The sequence below is a fragment of the Gracilinanus agilis genome, chromosome 5 (assembly GCF_016433145.1).
Source record: "Gracilinanus agilis isolate LMUSP501 chromosome 5, AgileGrace, whole genome shotgun sequence".
Taxonomy (NCBI): domain Eukaryota; kingdom Metazoa; phylum Chordata; class Mammalia; order Didelphimorphia; family Didelphidae; genus Gracilinanus; species Gracilinanus agilis.
In genome coordinates, this window is record NC_058134.1 from 143,664,940 (window position 1) to 143,684,452 (window position 19,513).

A 19,513-nucleotide genomic window follows, 5' to 3' on the forward strand; every position below is an offset into this window, starting at 1 on the left:
GATAGAGAGAGCAAAGAGAAGAGAAGAGAAGAGAAGAGAAGAGAAGAGAAGAGAAGAGAAGAGAAGAGGAGAGGAGAGGAGAGGAGAGGAGAGAAGAGGAGAGGAGAGGAGAGGAGAGAGGGGAGAGGGAGAGGGAGAGGGAGAGGGCTGGTGGTTACTATGAATTCCCCAATCTGCTTTAGATGATTATTCTTGTTCATAAGGTACTGTGGTATTGGAGTAGCTAGGTAGGACAGTGGATAGAGTGCCAAGTCTGGAGTCAGGAGGATCTGAGCTCAAATCTCCCTTTAGAAACTTCCTAGCTATGTGACCCTGGACAAGTCACTTAGCCCCATTTGCCTTTACCTTTCTATCTTTATAAGTTGTTATTAAGACAGAAAGTAAGGGTTAAAAAAATACTACGGCAATATACTATACATATTATTATAATATATGGTATTATATTTGATATATCAAAATATAAATATTAATTTCATAAAATACATTAACTAGAGTGTTCTAAGGAAATGTCCAGAGAACCAAAGCCTAACTAGCCAGGGCCTTCTGTTACAAATAAATGCAAAGAAGATGGAAGCTTTTTGCCACCCAACTGTGGTATTCACTTTAGTAAAATGTTAATTCAAAATTCAGGAGACCAAGAAAAAAAGTCAAACAATTTGTAATGAAAATGTTATAAGAGGGAAGCATTTCTTAAACTCAATAGTTAAGATGAAGATGTAAATGATTTTGAGTTGGTCTTAGGATAGGATAGGATGTACAATTATTCTCCCTCCTCCACTTCACAGATTGTCAGAGTTGGGAGGGACCTCAGAGGCCATTTAGCTAAACCTATACTTTAGCAAGGATCCCATCTACAATGTTTCTGTCTTGTAGACTTCATAGACAGCATGTGTTTGAAATCACTGTTTCCCAGCCATCCTATGCCACTTTGGGATAGCTTTAATTGTTAAAAAAAAAAGTTCTGAATCAAGTCTCAATTTACCTGTTTGCAACTTCCACCCATTATTCCTCCTGGTTCTACCCTCTGGGCCAGGGAGAACATGTCTAATCTCTCTCCCATATAACATCACTTCAAATATTTGAACACTGCCCTGCTCCTCTTTCTCTGGTATTCTCTTCTCCAGGATAAACACCTTCAATTCCTTGGCTGATCCTGGCCATATTAGCACCTTCAGTCAGCCTCATTGTCCTCTTCTGAATTCTTTCCAGGTTATCAATATCCTTCCCAAAATATGGCCCCCAGAAATGAACATGATACTCTAGATGCGGTCTGATCAGGGCAGCACTGACAGCAATTAGAGCAATCCAAAGATCACATCACTGACTTTTTAGTTCAATTTAATAATGCAAGACTCTCCAGAATGCATTTCCTCTTTGAATTATATATCTCTCTTTATATGTATATATAATCAATTAAACAGAGAGCCTGAATGTCAAAACCCATCTAGTAGCCATAACAATTTAGAAGCTATTTTGAATTAACCAATGTCAAATTAATGACATTTTGCTTAATTCTACTGAAAGATCCACTGTCAAACACCATCAAATAAGAGTCAAGCCACTGAATTCATAATCTGGGGAGGAGGGTTCCTTCACTCTCTGTTACTTCTCTTCAGGTAACATTCCCAAATACTGATTTTAATTCTGGTTAAAGGACTGGCCACAAACAATAGCAACTATTCTTACTCTTCCTGATGGTCTAACAGCTCCCGATCATCTTCTGACTGAACTTCTTCCCAGGACTTTCCAAGCTCCTGTATAAGTCAGACAAAAAGATCCGAGAGACAAACAGTAAGATTAAGAATATGTTCACAAAGTTGCTGAAGGATTCCTAGTTCCATTTGCTGACTTTGAAATAATACAAATGTGGAAAGACTTATGCAGACTTCATGCTTCTTCTAACAATTTCTTTCCCTCAAGTAGGGAGTTAGGAAATCTCAAAATTCCAATAAAAACAACTGAAGTTGAAATTTACTTAAAAAATCAACCAAAAAAATGATTTCACTCATTTTCAGCTAATGATTTTTTAAGGTCAATTATCCCAGATTAAATAGGCTCTGGGTTCTTTTAAAATGAGACTTATATCAGGGGCTGCTAGCTAGCTCAGTGGATTGAGAGTCAGGCCTAGAGACGAGAGGTCTTGGGTTCAAATCTGGCCTTAGAAGCTTCCTAGCTGTGGAACCCTGGGCAAGTCACTCAACCCCCATTGCCTCAACTTTACCACTCTTCTGCTTTGGAACCAATACATAGTATTGACTCTAAGATGGGAGGTAAGGGTTTAAAAAAAAAAAAAAAGACCCAGATCACTATTCAATGAAAATGTTTAACCAACTCCAAAGTGTAAGGTATTAGAGATAACAGGATAAAAAAAAAAAACAACCCAAGAATTTCTGCCCTTGAGTAGATTATATTCTGCTAAATCTGATGTTTTAGCATTTGCAAGTTCTTTGATTTGAGACACCTAAAATATCAGAATATTCCATGGAAAAAAGAATGGTTTGAATTTTCAAAACTCAGTCCAGTGACAGGCATTGATGCCTGTCTCATGTCTGTCAACTGACAATCAGCCAAGCTAATGAGAGAGTTTTTTCCTCTTCTGACTTGACTGCAAGGGATGAATCTTTCAGCCACAGAAACTCTTGAAGACCACTTATTGGCCAGAGGAATTTTGATCTCCTGACAAAATTACAAATCCTTTCAGTTGTTTTCAGAAAAAAAGAAAAGTAAAGAAAAGAAAAGAAAAGAGATCTAAATCATGAAGCTAACAGAGAACCCATTTCCTTTCTCCCTTGTGTGTACAGGAGACAGCAATGCTGGGATTGTCCTCTTGCTGTCTGTGAAGCTGGACCAAAGACACTAGGCCTAATACTTTCCATTTTCTCCATCTTGTCCCCTCCTTTAAGCAGATTTTTATTTATACCATGTCGATGCCATCTGTTCCCTTCCTGCCCTTTTCTCCTCCAGTGATCTAGGCAAAAACAGTTTGCAGAGTAGCCTGCGGAAGACACGGAGTAGTGGTAACACTCTTTTCCCAAGGCAAGCTGAAGAAGCCTGAGAATTATGGGAGCAGATGATGGGGGATTGGGTTCACTCCCCCTGCTTTTGAAAAAGAGGAGGGAAATCGAGGTCCACGGAGATGAAGCGAGACTGAAGAGCTAAGGGTGGAGGCAAGACTGCAGAGAGGAGTCCTGAGGCCCAGAGGATCAATCCCAGTTCCCTCACTTACTCCTCTAACACTTCTCAACTTTGGCTTCCGTGGCTGCAAAGTGAGGGGGATGGATATGATTATCTTGGAATTAGGATTGGTTCAATCTATGATGCTCTCACACCACTACTGGCACAGCCTACCTTCCTTCCTTCCTTTCTTCCTTCCTTCCTTCCTTCCTTCCTTCCTTCTCTCTCTCTCTCTCTCTCTCTTTCTCTCTCTCTCTCTCTCCCTCCTCCTTCCCTCCCTCCCTCCCTTCCTTCCTTCCTTTATTTCCTTTCTCTTTCTTTCTTTTTCTTTCTCTCTCTTTCTGTCTCTCTCCCCTCCTTCCCTCCCTCCTTCCTTCCTTCCCTTTCTTTCTCCCTTTCCTTCCATTTTAGAATCTATACTTTGTATTGGTTCCAAGGTGGAAGAGCAGTAAAGGCTAGGCAATGGGGGTGAAGTGATTTGCTCAGGGATCCACCTGAGGTCAAATTTGAACCCAGGGTCTCTCCTTCTCTAGACCCGGCTCCTCTATCCACTAAGCCACTTAACTAACCTCCTCACTACTCCCTGCTTCTTTTGTGAAAAATATTTGGGGAGGGCAGCTAGATGGCTTGGTGAATTGAGAGCTGGGCCTAGAGATGGAGAGGTTGGGGGTTCAAATCTGGCTTCAGACATATCCTTGATGAGGGACCCTAGGGAAGACATCTCATTCCCATTACCTAGCCCTTACCACTCTTCTGCCTTGGAATTGATACACAGTATTGATTCTAAGATGGAAGGGAAGGGTTTAAAGAAAAAAAAACTTAGCCCAAATTTTCAGGTTCTGGTATTATTTCACCTTTACATAGCAGTGCCTAGCAAAATGCCTGGTATGTGGTAGGTACTTTGTAAATGTTTGCTGAATTTAATATTCAAATAAAGGCCTAGACCATGGTCTACAAATATCCTCCCCAAACCAATGACTACTATTGCCACCTGGGTGTTTTTACCCCCCTTTTTTTCCTTTTGAGGGAGGGTGAAGGGAGGCGGGAATAGGTGTGAAAAAAGAGAAAAATAAAATTAATTCATCATTTGTCAGCTTAATGAGAGGTTTCAGAGTCGTCACAATCTATCAAGTTAATGATGCATAAACTCAAATGTCGTTGGATGCTCTTCAACAGACGTTCTTTAGAGTACTTAAGAGGAGGTAGTTAATTCACAAATGTAAAACTACGACATAAATTCTGAGTGATAACAATGTTGTTGTGGTTTAGGCATTTCTCAGGCATGACTGATTCTTCTTGACCCTATTTGGGGTTTTCTTGGCAGAGATACTGGAGTGCTTTGCAATTTCCTTTTCCAGCTTGTTTTACAGATGAGGAAACTGAGGCAGATGCTGTTAAAGGACTCATCCGGGGTCCCACAGCTAGTAAGGGTCTGAGGCTGGAGTCGAACTTGGCTTTCCCTGACTCCCTGACTCAGTGCTCTACCAGCACTCTTCCATCTGGCTGCCCTCGTAATAGCGATAATAGTGCCTCGTTATGTAGCATCGTCTAAAGAACAAACCACTGGCAAAAACCACTATTTAATTTTGTGAATGCCAAACCAGATACAGAAATGTATCATCGTCATTAGTTGGGAGATACATGAACTCCTTTAGGCACGGTTTTCTCTGGAACTGAAGGCTCCCTGGCTATGGACAAGAGACTCGGGACAGGGAGAGCCCAAAGTCCCAGGAGACATAATTCCACATTCAGAGGGTGGAAGATGTTGATTCCAATCCCTGCTTTCCAGCCCTCTGCCCAACAGTCAGGCCACTTGACCTCCTTCTAAGCTTTGAGCATCTCATCTTCTTCATTGTTATCTCCTAGGTTCCAGATGGGTTCTGGTTCTGTTCAGCATCGGGTGGCCCTCTCCGACCGGTGAGTCTGCAAGGATGTGCATTTTGGGATGTCATCATTCTCCTCTGCTCCTTTGACAGTTGTTTATCGTTAACTAGCTTGGTGGAAATGTGGCAAGAAAACATCCCTCGCTGCCAGACTACAAAAGCCAAAGAATTCATTTGTAATACCCTTTGAACTCTGTACAGCACATAGGAAATTATCCAGAAAAGTACAGCCTAAGTGGCATTCACTCGATGGAGGATCGAAGTCAGACAGTGAATTAGGAAAACAAGCTATTTTGTCCGAAACAAGTACCAGACACATACGTGGGTCTCTCCTCCGGTTTGGCTAAGTTATTAGCCCTTTACTAAAAGGACTGGCACTCAGGGGTAAAAAAAAAACAACGCACATAACTTTCTAATTAAGAGATCGTGTCTGGTAATGAATCATCTCACGAAAGTACAGAACAGGAGAAAAACAAAGCTGGGAAGGCATGTCAATAAAGCCTTGTGGTCCACCCCCTCAAACCTCTGCATCAGATGGCTCCTGGGAGGCTTGGAAAGAGGACCGATGTGAAAGGCAGACCCACACCCACGGCCCTAGACAAAAGTGGGTTAGGAATAGACGAAGAAGGCCATGTGTTTTAAATGTGAATGAGTTCTTTTATGACAGAGACCTACAAAGAGAGATCCATGAAGATTCCCTCAAGGATCTGCAGTCACTAGAAGCAGCTTGTTTTGGCGTGTCTTAAGGAGGGGAAAAAATTAAATCAAGGAATGCCAAAGCTTCAGTGACAATGAGAGAGAACCAGGGCTCCAGAGAACCTGGCACAGGAAGAAAATGGAGCTGGTGCCTGGATATTGATGGGAAAGAAGAAAGGGTTAGGTTGACCTCTGGCAAATCCCTTAACCACTGTCTGCCTCAGTTTTCTTAACTGTAGAATGGAGATGATGAATAGCACCTATCTTGCAGGGTTGTTGTGAGGATTAAATGAGATTTAAATTAAATAAGGATTACATTAATTTACAAATTAAATATTTATAAAGTGCTTAGCATAGTCCTTGGTACCGAGTAGGTACTCTACAAATAAATGATTATTCCCTTCCTTCCAGTTTTACCTCCTTAAGGCAGGAATGAAGTTGCCCAGCTCATAGTGGCCGAAGGACCATGAAAATGTTATGTCAGCCCTTCTCATCTTTTCTCTGGGGAAATAAAGAAAACAAAGGTTTTCTCTGGGTGCCCTGGGTCATATAAAGGTCTTATGAAAGAAGAAGAAGAAGAATGCTGGATTTGGGAACAGAAGACCTGGGTACAAATCCTGGCTTTGACATTTACTCTCTGTGAGACCTTGGGGAAGTCACATAACCTCTTTGGGCCTCAGTTTCCTCAGATGTTAGATGAGTGAGGTGGATTAGATGATCTCTGTGGCCCAGTGCAGATACAATCCACTAAAATACCCATCTGAGAAGATGTTGGGTCCAAAATACTGCCCTGCAGAAAGGAACACTGATAATGAACAGAGAGGAAGGATATTAGCACAGTCTGTCTTCCCTTCTGACTGCCCCCAAAGGAGCCCTTTTATTTAAATAAGGAGTATCTCCTCTCTGCTTTCCCTTTCAATTTATATTTGGTCAGATTTCTTTATAAATAAGACAAGTAAACAGCTGAAAGAATTGTCATTGGAGGATCAAAGACTGAAGAGCTGAAAAGGACTCTTGTAGCCATTTAGGTCAAACTCACTGACTACACAAGGAAACACAGACTGGGGAATTCAAATGACTTACTCAAGGTAACACAGATTGTCAACATCAGAGGTGCTCGTACTGCCTCCCATTGAATCTGACTGTTTCCTCACTAAGGCAAAAGAGAGAAAATCAGATAATCTTCGAAGTATTTATGCTCCAATTTTCTCTCATTCTTTTTTTAGTTAGTAGTAAGAGATTTTCCCCCTCAACTACTCATTTTTACAGATAATTAAGATGGTTTTAATTCCCAGTGGCATAAAGAAGTCATGATCATTTATCTCCCTTATGTTGGCCACTGCTCCTAAGATACAATTATAGTTGGTAATGGGGAAGTGCCTTCTCTGTGCCCATCCCTCAAACACACCTGTAGGCAATTTTTCTCAACTCCCTCTGGCCCCCTTAAAGAGCATTCTCTTTATCAACATGTAACTCCAAGGAACAAAAGTGCTTGCTAAGCTCTGAGTGCTTAATGGTCCTGCCTGGGGCTCTTAAGCTCAGAGGTACAGAGCAGGGTGCTAATGAAGCTAAGGTTGGAGGTTTGACCTTTGCACTGGCCAGTTGGCATTCATCGCAACTCTGGGCAATGTAAACTATGAGCCACAAGAGGGACCAGGCTAGAGTAGGGAGACATTGGTACAAATCCCTTATTGCTATTATATATATAAAAGCCTCAAAGCATCGCCTGTTGCTATTGGGACAGCATCATCCCATCAGAGTAGGGCGCAGTAAGCATTTGTTTATTATTCCTACTAGTCATAGTCTCACTATCCCAAGACTGTAATTCAATCTAACATTTTAGGGTTGTATATCTTTATTAAAAAGTGCACTTGTGGTGCAGCTAGGTAGCTTGGTGGATTGAGAGCCAGGTCTTGACACAGGAGGTCCTGGGTTCAGATCACTTAACCTGGGCAAGTCACTTAACTCCCATTGCCTAGCCCTCACCCCTCTTCTCCTTGGAACCAACACTTAGTATTGAGAGACAGAAAATAAGGGTTTAAAAAAAAATTGGACTTGTAACCATGTAAGGAACCCCTAGTAAAGAAACTCTCTCTACCAAAATAGATTAGCATTTTTTCTGCAACTTATACTCTTAGAAAGTTGTTTGGGGGCACAAGGAAATTAAAAGACTAATATAGGGTGACAGAGCCAATAAGTTAGTAGTAGGATATGAACCCAGAACTTCCTGACTCCATCGTTGGTTCTCTAACCATCAGAACATGCTGCTTCTCATTTTGTATATATTTGAAAAGAAGGAAATGGCAAACCCCTCTGGTATCTTTGCCAAGAAAGCCCCCAATGGGGTCACAAAGAGCAGAACGTGATTGAAAAATGACTGAACAACAACAAATATCTGAAAAGAGATAGAAGAGGGATAGTGTGGCAGACTCTGTATGAAAGAGCTACAGGGCAGGTAGATGGCCCACTGGATAGAGCCCTGGGTTTGGAATCAGGAAAACTCATCTTCCTGAGTTCAAGTCTAACCCGAGACACTTGCTCCCTCTGTGACCGTGGGCAAGTCGTGAACTCTGCCTCAGTTTCCTCATCTATAAATTGACCTGGAGAAGGACATGGCAAACCGCTCCAGTGCCTGGGCCAAGAAAACCCTTAAAATGAAGTCACAGAGAGTCAGATATGACTAAAAATGACTTAAGAACAAAAATGGAAGGCTAGGTTTCAATCATCCTGCCCATGACACTCATTAGTTGTGTGATCATGGGCAAGTCAAACTGTGACTATATTGTGGTGATATGTCTATAGTTTCTTCATTATTTGACTATAAATAAGAATGCTACCTGTAATGCCTGGTTCAAATGAAATAATATATGCAGTGCTTTGCAAACTTTAAAGCACTATGTAAATGCTAGTAATTATATGATCTCGAAGCATAGTAATGGGGTCTTCTTTTAAAAAAGGGAGAAGCTAGAAACATTACACATAGGATATAAGGACTTGGCTCCATGCATTAATAACTGCAGGCCCTGGAGGTGAAATTTGACAGGATCTAATAGTTTAGGCCAGGAAACGAGAAGCTAGGTGGTTCTGTTAAGGACAGAAGATTTATATCCACAAGAGCTGGAATGAACTATGAGTTAGTAGTACATTTACTTTTCTAAAAGTGCCAGAGGAAGCTTAATGAGCTCAAGAGATCTGGTTCTTTGAAATATTGTCTAAAAGATGAGTACCTTTGGCCACTTGGTCTTCCCTTAAGTCCCAAGCTAAGGTATTAGTTTAAAAGAATCTCAGAAGGAAGGTGTCCCATTAAATTATCCTCAGTTTTTCATTTTACCTCCCTATTTTTTATAGGTTTAATCTTGAGGACCCTTCCCTAATAAATTCTGCTGAACCCTGAAGGTGGATTTGCTGTAGGAAGTGATGAGATCGAAGGATTTCAGGAGAAGACTGAAGGATTCAAATGATGCATGTGGCTTTGCCTTTAGCTAGTTGTGAAACATTTGTCGTGCACCATGGTAACTCACAGAGCCAGCCTGAAAACACACGCTAAACTAGCCTCATGAGGAGGATTTTTTTTTTAAAAACTTCAAATGCCAAAAGGATTAGAACAAGTAGAAATTGCTCCCTGGAACCAAGAAGGAGATTTACATCCCAGTTCAGGATACACATGTTCCTATTTGGAAGATAAAAATGCCACCCTGAAAAAAAAACAAACCCCCCCAAAACCCTTCCACAAGCTTTACTGGATCCAATGATGATTTTGTGGTCAATGGTTATTGATTTTAATTCAGCATTCATAACAACAGGAAAAAGTCCCTTCCATTTGTTTAGAGGAAAGTCAATGAAAAGTCAGAACTCCTATCTGGCATCCTGTTCCATTTTAAAGTCATTAGACCCTCTTTTGCAGAGCTGCCCACCCATCTGCCATATGCAAATAAAAACGAGTGGGTGCTTAGGTGGGTGGCTGAACCCTAGGCTGGTCTGGTGGTATGTGTATTCTGCTGCCAGAGTGGTTCTTCTTGTCACCATGGGGATGTTCCCGGGCAACTCTTTTAGGCTCTGATGCTGTAGCTGCTCTGATATTCTTAGTGCTAGTAGTATGTCCCAAAGATACCCCATGGATTCACGTAACTTAACAGAGACCTGTGCATAGGTAGACCTGGAATGGAGTGTGGTAGCAGATCCAGGACATCTACTAATAATAGCAGCTAAGATTTCTATTGCACTTTAAGGTTTACAAAACACTTTGCCTAGATTATTTAATTTGATCTTTAAAACAACCCTTCTGAACGAGGTGCTCTTATTATCTCTATTTTATAGATGAGAAAACTCAGGCTAAAAAAGGCTAAATGACTATTAATAGCAATTATGTATGGTAGGATTTGACCTCAGATCTTCATGAATCCAAGTCCAGTGACTATGGACATGCATGTGAATTTCTGCACCTCCTATGAATAACTCATGTTCTGTACTTTTCTGTTTCCTTTTAATCCCACTTAAAACTTACCAGTACCAGGACCATGACCCCTGTGAGTTAATGTGTTTGTTCTTCCTCTCATGTAATATTTATACGTCGGTACTTTCTCGATACTATTGGAAGCCCAGTGGCAGGACTTTTAGGTGCCACTGAAAGCAAGCCACATGGGTGTTTGGTAAACCGTGGCTTAAAACTGCTAGGAAGAATCCTCTTGGTCAGTAGGGCATTTGATCACTAGCACTGGCAAAGGTGAGGTGGGGAAGAGGGAAGGAAAGCTTTAGGGAGCCAAGTAGGAAGCAAAACATTGGTGGCCCACCACTAAAGATGCTGACCATGGAGTCAGAGGACCTGGATTTAATCCTGCCTCTGATATCTATATCTGTATCTATAGATACATATATATAAAATATATAGATTATATGTATAATATAAATATATATAATATAGATATATAAATCATATACCCCTTGACAATTCACTTAAACTCTTAGGCTCTCATATACCTCTGATATCTATCTATCTATCTATCTATCTATCTATCTATCTATCTATCTATCTATCTATCTATCTATCTATCTATCTATCTATCTCATATACCCCTTGACAATTCACTTAAACTCTTAGGCTTTCAGTTTGCTTATCTATAAAATAGAGAAGTGAGGCCAGATGAATTCAGAATTTCCTTCTCATTCTGAGTCTATGATTCTCATTTAAGTTTAAGCCTTAGATCAAAATGAGGGGGATGGAACAGTAAGGTGGCTCAGTGGATTGAGAGTTAGACTTAGAAACTGAGAGCTTCTGGGTTCAAATCTGGCCTCAGATATTTCCTAGCTGTGTAACTTTGGGTATGTCACTTAACCCCTTGTGTGGCCCTTACCCCTCTTTTGCCTTAGAACCAATGTGCAGTATTAATTCTAAGATGGAAGGTAAGAGTTATTTTAAAAATCATATGAATGTGTTGAAATTTATTTTAGTTCTGTTATTAATATTAAGATTGCGGTTAAAGTAGGTGACATTTTATTTTTTGTAATTTAAAAATGTTTGTTGAGCTGTTTTGTCAACTCACCATTTTTATGAGGCAATGTAATTCTGAAGAGTCCTTCAGTTCTATTTTGACCTTTGTGCTAAGTAGCTTGTTCAAAAACTGGAGATGGGTCTATAACAAGATCATGTTTGCTGTACTTCAATCAATTTTTCAATCAGGAGGGGGAAAGTCTTACCAAATAATTAATGACATAAAATCGGTCATATTCTCTATTCTTAGCATTGATCCTTCGATGTTGCTTTTTCCTCATGTGATCCTTAAGTGTATTTTTGTCTCTGAAGAATCTTTCACAGTACAAACACTGCAAGCTAAAAGAAAAACATAAGTAATGTCATCTGAACCGAAAAATTTTCCAGTGTCCACTATAATGGTACTTCAGATTGTGAGGAGTTTTATAATCCCTTTTCATTGGCTTTTGAGTCACTAGAAACTTTTGGATCTTGAGAGACTGTGGTGTTGTCTGATTCGTAACCATTTATATTAAAACAAAACACAGCAAAACAAAGAAGGAAAGGTTTTTTTGTGCCAGGAAATATCTTTTGAATAACTGAAAACATTGTCCAAGCTCTCAAATGTAAATGAGCCTCTTATACTTGTTTAATTCTAACTTAAGGCATTATCCATTAGTAGTGCCTTTTTCTACTATTGTACAAACTTAAATAACTGCATATTAGAGTCTGGACAACTGGCATTTTTTCATCCATTTAATTTGTCCTGAATATATTTTAGGTAATTGCTTTTGAGTAATTATCAATTCCCCTGAGGACACCTTATCATACTATGGATATATAATCAACACAATTATCATCCACAGATAAGAATGTCTAGAAGACCTCATCATTTACATGAAAGTCTTCTTCCATTTGAATGACACTTAAGACATACCCATGATAATGTTAAATTCCTTCGGTGAGTATACATCTCCCTGCATTAGGTCTTATTTGATATTAATAATTGGATAATCAATAATGGTGGACACAAGGACTTTTATTTTCATTATTTCAATTCAATATTTCATATTACTAAAAGTAGTGTAAAAAAAATAGCCTGCATCTCTCAGCAATGCACTGATCTGGGGAAATCCTGAAAGGTTTCCCTGATTTTCCATGGTTTTCCCCATTCCTGATGGATAATGCTCTCCACTTCCAGAGAAAGAACTGTTGGAGTCATCTTTCATATCAGTGTATTTATGGTTCTATTTGGGGATTTTGGTTATATATGAGAGTGCTCTTACAACAGTGACCAATATGGAATTATGGTTTGCATGACAATAAAAAAATTAAAAAAAAAATAGTCTGCAGGAAATTTATTGGATAGGAGGCAGGTTAATCATGTAGCAGGAGTAAGGAATAAGTAAAGTCAGACTCAGTATCTACTATCTACTGGTATCCAAGGAATGGGAAATGACCTAAAGGAGAGCCTCCAGAATACTGGTTAGATGAGGGTTAACGGGAGAACATGGACACAGAATCACACAGGATAAATGGTGGGATTGGTTTGCTCACTGTACCAATGAAGGGGATACTTAGAGTGTGATAAGATCACAGATTTAAGCATTATTTATAATCATCTCCTCTCAGTCAATCAAGCTTTAAAGGGTCAGGCAAATGCTTTTAAGAATTCATGGATCATTAGCTAAAGCTTAAAAATCTTACACTGAAATCATCATCTTAATAGGATTTCACCTTTGGGATTAGGATTATTCACTACCACTTCTGCTAGGGGACGTTTTTATCTTCATTTTATAGATGGACACTGAGGCATGGTGAAGTTAAGTGAGCTGCTTGGGATCAAGCAGTGTTGATATGAAAATTAGAACTAAATGTCTGTTGAGAATTGCTCATCGCTTCTTTAGGGCTACGGTGACTTTCCAGAGATACTTCAAAAGGATATTCAGTAACACCTCATTAGTTTGCTTCTTACCAGGAAGGCAGGTGCTCCACATAAGTGCATTTTCCCAATAACTGAAACTAAGCCCCTTAAGCACTGAAGCTTTTAAAAATTTAACCATTTCGGACAAATTCTTCAAAAATGTCAGACATGTTCACCTTCTTTCATGAACATGGATATACTGAATGAAATTCAACTTAATCTGCAAGATGCAAACTCATTCTGCTGAACCTCAATTAATGTCTCAAAGAGAAAAATGCTTTTGATTGGGAGAAAAATTCCCCTGCCTCTGCTAGAGAAGGTAGGAGATACACTGATGAGAAACCAGCTTGTAGATATGAAGTGGATATTTGAAATGATATCAGAAAGCAGTGAACTATAGAAAGTGGGAAGTATTTTTTAATCAAGTTAAAAAGGTCAACTTAAGCCAAACACTTAAAGATAGAATGAAACAATCAGTCTTCGACCTGCCTCTCTTTTGATCCAATCCAAGAAACCTTTATCAAGCTCCTATTATATGCAAGGTTCCTCATAGGGGTAAACAGAAAAGCAAGATGGTACCTGTCCTCAGGGAGATTATACTGTAGTTTCTGAATACATGTAAGCAGTTAGGTGTATAAGTGGTGACATGAGGCAGGAGAGAGCATTGACAGCCAAAGAGATCAGTAAAGAAGTCCTCTAGGAAGTGGAACATAAGCCCTCTCTGGAAGGAGTCAGAGGTAGAGATGATGGGGGGGGGGGGGGTACTCTCGAACGTGCCAATTTCAGAGAGGAGAAGGCCATCATGTTTGGACCACCTACTTCACAGGTCATGGTTGGGCTTAAATAACATGATACCAAAACTCTAATTTCATGGATGAGGTGCAAAGCAGGGCTATGATAATCATTTAATCGGCAACTGAGGTGTGTGGGACTATTTATCCCTGTACTAGATGGCCCCAAATTATGGTATTTTTTGAGGTTCTTGGGTATTTGTAGGCTGTTCCCAAAGTGTTAATGTAGTTTTAAGTTTATTAAGCTAAATATATTACAGTTTTTCTATCTTTTCCCTTCCTTTTGGGATGTTAGCTGCCATTTCTTTCAACTCTGTGAACCTATTCCCAGAAGGTTAGACAACCATTCTGATTTGTTATTTTTTAGTCTTTGGGGGCTGGGAAACCAGATTACCAAGTTCTGTAGAATTATGTCTGAAGTAAAACTCTGTGTAAGGACACAAGAAAAGACAGAGTAAAGGGCTTGGTGACATTTAGTACAAGAGCTATTTGAGCAACTCAAAGCCTTAATTTCAGAGCTTCAATTCCATCCCAAATGATCAAGGCCTCCCAATGTTTGATCTCTGGGTAAGCTGCACTTACTTACAGAAAATGTGAATTAAAATAACATAATCGAGAAGAGTGGGAACTGTTCTTCAAAGCTCCAACTTTTCTAATATTACAAATTAGGTTATTTTTCATTAATTACCTTTGGCTATTAAATTGATTTTTAAAATTCCATTGAGATTAAAATGACTTTTGGGTATATTCTATAAAATAGTACTTACTTGTCAAGTTTCTTCTGTAATATATCCAGAAATTCACTACAGTGTACGATATTGTCTGGCAGTCCAATGTTGAAAGCATGCTCTCTTGCCATGTGGTTCAAAAGGACAGACCTACAATTATATTAGAACAATTAATTACGAGGTATATTACTTATAGAAATAATCACCTGTTCCTAGTGAAAAAGGCAGTTAGGTGCTGGACCCAGAATTAGGAATATCAGAGTTTAAATCTTGCCTCAAATACTTCTTAGCTATGTAATTCTGGGCAAACCATTTATCCTTCTGTGCCTCAGTTTCTTCATCTGTAAAATAAGAATAATAACATCTATCTCTTAGGGTTGCTGTGAAGATAAAAGGAGATAAATTTGTAAAGTACTTTGAAACCTTAGATATAATCATATTTAGTGATGATCATTATTCTTTTAATACCCCAGATTTTCTTCCCTTACTTTACCTCTATCTTTTACAAGTCTATACCTGCAGTTCTCATCCTTGAATAATCCTCCTTGCATCTCATTTTTGTAGTAAAAGAACCTGGTCTTAGAGTCACAGGAACTAGATGGAAATTCCATCTCTGCAATTTACTACATAGATAAGCCATGAAACTTTCCTGAGCCTTCATTTTTTAATATGTAAATTAGAAGGTTGGAGTAAATGACCTTTAGTAGATGAACCCCTTCTAGCTCAAAATCTATCTCAGTATTTCATACTACATATTGAATATCAATGAAGAAAATCTCAAAACTAAAGAGACTTTGCCCACTATGACTATATTTAAAAATCCTACTGGCTATTCAATTCTTTACAATCTAGATTTTCTGCCACCCCCATTCTACTGAAACTACTCTCTGAAAAAAAAATCACAAATGATTCCTTAATCACCAATGTAATTATCCCTTTAAAAATTCTCTTGTGATTTTCCTGCTGCTCCTGATCTTGCCAACCATTCCTAATGAACACTCTTCCATTGGCTTCAGAAATTCCACTATTTTTGGATGCTCCTATTATTTTTATTATTTCTTTTCTATCACTTTCATCGAAAGAGTCCTCATTCTTTGTTGCTGTTTAGTAGTTTTTCAGTCATAACCCAACTCTTCATGACTCCATTTGGGGTTTCCTTGACAAAGATATTGGAGTGGTTTACCATTTCCTTCTCCAGCTGATTTTGCAGGTGAAGAAAACTGAGGCAAAAAGGATTAAGTGACTTGCTGGGGTTATACAGTTAGAAAAGCCTATTGGGGGCAGCTGGGTGGCTCAGTAGATTGAGAGCCAGGTCTAGAGACAGTAGGTCCTGGGTTTAAATCTGGCCTCAGACACTCCCTACCTGTGTGACCCTGGGCAAGTCACTGAACCCCCATTGCCTAGCCCTTACCACTCTTCTGCCTTAGAACTAATATATAGTATTGATGGAAGGTAAGGGTTTTAAAAAAAAAAAAGAAAAAGTCTATTGCTGGATTTGAACTTATGGCCTCCTGACTCCAGACCTGGCATTCTGTCCACTGTGCCACCCATCTGCCCTAACTATGTCTCTTTTACCAAGCTGTTAATTCTCTTTTAATAAATTTTCTTGAATTAATCTCATGTCTTTCCCCAATTTTTCCTCTATCACTCATCTCTCTTTTTAACTCTTCCAGATGTTCTTGTTGGGCTTGGATTCAATTAGAATTTTTCTTTGAGACTTTGCTTGTAGCTGTGTTCACATTATTGTCTTCTAAGTTTATGTCTTTGTTTTCCCTGCTGCTGTAGTAGCTTTAAATGGTCAAGTTCTTTTTTGTTGTTGTTTTGTCATGTCCCCAGTCTATTTCTTGACTTTGAACTTTATGTTAAAGTTGGGCTCTGCACATTTGGTGGTGCTTGTGTACTCTCTCAGGCTTTAGGCTTCTTTGTTTTTGGAGCTGGTTCTGGAGGCCTATAAGTTTTTGGCGCATCCAAGGTGGTATTGTCTGAGGAGAAGTGTGGTCACTGTTCTCCTGATCTGTGCTCTGGTCTTTACTCTTGACTTGGGAGTTTTTAAAACTGGAAATTCTATTCCTAGAAGATATCCTCTTGGGAACTCTTTCAAGCAGTGATTAGTGAATTCTTTTAATTTCTATTTTGTCCTCTGGTTCAGAATATCAGAGCGGTTTTCCTTCATGATTTCTTGAAAGATGATTTCTAAGCTCTTTTTTTGATCATACGTTTCAGGAAGTCCAATAATTTTTAAATTAACTTTTCTGCATTTTATTTTCCAGGTCAGTTGTTTTTCCCATGAGACATTTTACATTTTCTTCTTTTTTCCCCCTTTTTTTTGACTTTGTTTGATGGCTTCTTGATGTCTCACGGAGTTTTTAGTTTCCACTTGCTCAATTCTAATTTTTAAGACATGGTTTTCTTGAGTGAACTTTTGTACTTCCTTTTCCATTTGGTCGATCCTATTTTGTAAAGAGTTCTTTTCCTCAGTGGATTTCTGTGCCTCTTTTTCTAAAGGACCAATTCTGTCTTTCAAGAAGTTTTTCTCTTCAGTGCACTGTTGTATACCATTTCCCATTTTGTCAATTCTGTTTTTTAACAAGTTCTTCTCTTTGGATTTTTGTGCCTCAGTTTTTTTTGTCCCTCCTTTACCAAGCTGTTGACTCTTTTAAAATGATTTTCCTGTATCACTCATTTCTTTTCACAATTTTTCTTCTATGTCTTTTATTTGATCTTAAAATTCTTTTTGAGTTGCTTTTTGGGTTTGAGACCAATGATTATTTTCTTGGAAGCTTTGGATGCATCAATATTGACTTTGCTGTCTTCTTCTGAGTTTGAGTCTATCATGTCACCAAAATAACTTTCTATGTTGAGTTTCTTTTTTGTTGTTGTTTATTTTCCTTCCTTTTTCCTTGTCTGTTAAAGTTGTTCTTGGTAACTGTGGCGACGGGAGAAGTGTTCCAAGCATCAGGTTGCTTGTGCAGCTGCCTTCAGAGCTGACACTGGGGATCTATATTCTTTCAGTTCCTCCAAGGTGGTAGGCTGTAAAAAGATGTGTATTTAATATATTCTGGGATGGTGCTCTGACCTGGAGTAATCTCAAGCACTCTTTTATCCCTTGGAACTGTGACCAGGGTCCTCTGGTCACTATGGCTGAAAGTGCTGGTGAATGCTAGTACTTTTCCTCTCCTTGCCCCAAGGTTGCAACCTGGATCTGTGTATGGGCAATGCAATAAGAGTCTTGTACCAAGAGCCAGCAAAGGGTTCCCTGTAATCTCCTGAGCACCTGTCCTAATTCCCTTATCATCTGTTGCTGAGAGTTCTAGAAGCCTTGGCTATAGCTTCAGCTATGCCCAAACCCTATTGTCTTGGTGAGGTCTCTCCTAGCACTGAGCTCCACTTTGTGCCTTCTAAGTTGTTTAGGGCTGAAGAATTATTTCATCTTGTCTTTTTGTGGTATGTACTGCTCTAGAATTTGTTTTGAGGAGTTATATCATTGTTTTTTGGAGGGTAATTTGGTAGAAATCAGATGGGTCCCCGTCTCTTTTCTGCTACCTTGGCCCTGCTTCCTTGACATATTATTTTAAAGTTGTTTGGAGGGGAATCTTGGGAGAGTTTGGTTGGGTTGCTGCCTCTATGCCACCATCTTGGCTCCATCTCCCTTTTTGCATCTCTCTGACACTTTTTTGGGAGAGTTTTTTATTTTGAATTTAAACACCATAATAAAGGGAGCATTTCTATATACATAGCGGAATAGAAGAGAAATACATATAAAACTGTGAAAGTATTGTAGGAATCAAATGCTTTTTAATTTTATGATGAATTAACATATAACCTTCAGCTCTATTTTATATCTCTGTGGTTCCTTCTTTTTTTTCTTGTGTTTTCTTCTGTGCATTAAAATGCTTTAATGACACTCTTTTCTTTTCCTTTATTTCTATATTTTCCATCCCTCTAGCTAGTCTCTCTTCCCCTTCTAGCTCCCCTCCATATAGAAACAAAATAAAATAAAACCTTTTTGACAATTTTTGAATAGTCAAGCAAAACAATTTCCACATTGGCCATGGAAGGCAATATAAATGAAAAGATTATTAAAAGCATTATGAATTTGACAATTCAGAAATTGACAAATAGTGAACAGATAATAAAATGTACCTTCACTTCTTGACAGAGAAGTAAACTACAAAGATAGACTACTCTACTGGAGGTTTTCCTTAATTGTCTTTCGTAGTCCTGAAGGGCTGATTAAAATGACTAAGATATAAAAGACAAAAGCCTTGAATTAAATTTAATTTTAAAATCAAATAGGAAAAAAGTATGTCTCACTCCGATGCAACATGAAGCATTTGTGAATTTCAATTTTTCTCAGTATGCCATCACAGAGTCTCAGTACAACCAATTCAGTCCAACCTACTGTAGTCTGAGAATACCTTCTACAACATCCCTAAAGAATAGTCACCCAGTTGTGCATCAAGACCTCTAGGGAAAGGAAACCCACAACATCTTTTGCAATTTTTTGAATTTTTGGAAAGCTCAAATTCTCAGAAAGTTTTCCCTTCTGGGAAGATGAAATCCAATGATTTACCCTTTAGGGCAAATCTAAACCCTTTTATATGTGACAATCCTTCAAAGACTTTGAATACCACTATCATAACCCCTCTAAGGCTTCTCTCCTCCTGGTCAACCATCCCTAGTACATTTGGCAGATTTCTATCTCATTTTGCCTCAAGGCTCCCTTTAATGTGCCTGAGTTATCCAGGAACAGTAATTAATGATTATTATAAGAACCCACCTTTCTAAGGTTTATAAAGTATTTTATTCTCAAGAGAAAAATAGTTAAGTCTCAGCTAAAACTGAGTCTT

At 38.9% G+C, this 19,513-nt stretch overlaps 1 protein-coding gene across 1 annotated transcript in view; it reads right to left on the reverse strand.

The window, feature by feature from the left end:
* The window catches only part of ZNF277 (zinc finger protein 277), a 162,985-nt gene that overhangs the window by 10,182 nt on the left and 133,290 nt on the right, over nt 1-19,513 (reverse strand). The window contains exons 6-9 of the mRNA XM_044679041.1: nt 14,703-14,813; nt 11,448-11,580; nt 1,687-1,754; nt 1,134-1,285 (exon numbers count right to left, since the gene is read on the reverse strand). Coding sequence (XP_044534976.1) covers nt 1,134-1,285; nt 1,687-1,754; nt 11,448-11,580; nt 14,703-14,813 — 464 coding nt within the window. The remainder of the gene's footprint in view (nt 1-1,133; nt 1,286-1,686; nt 1,755-11,447; nt 11,581-14,702; nt 14,814-19,513) is intronic.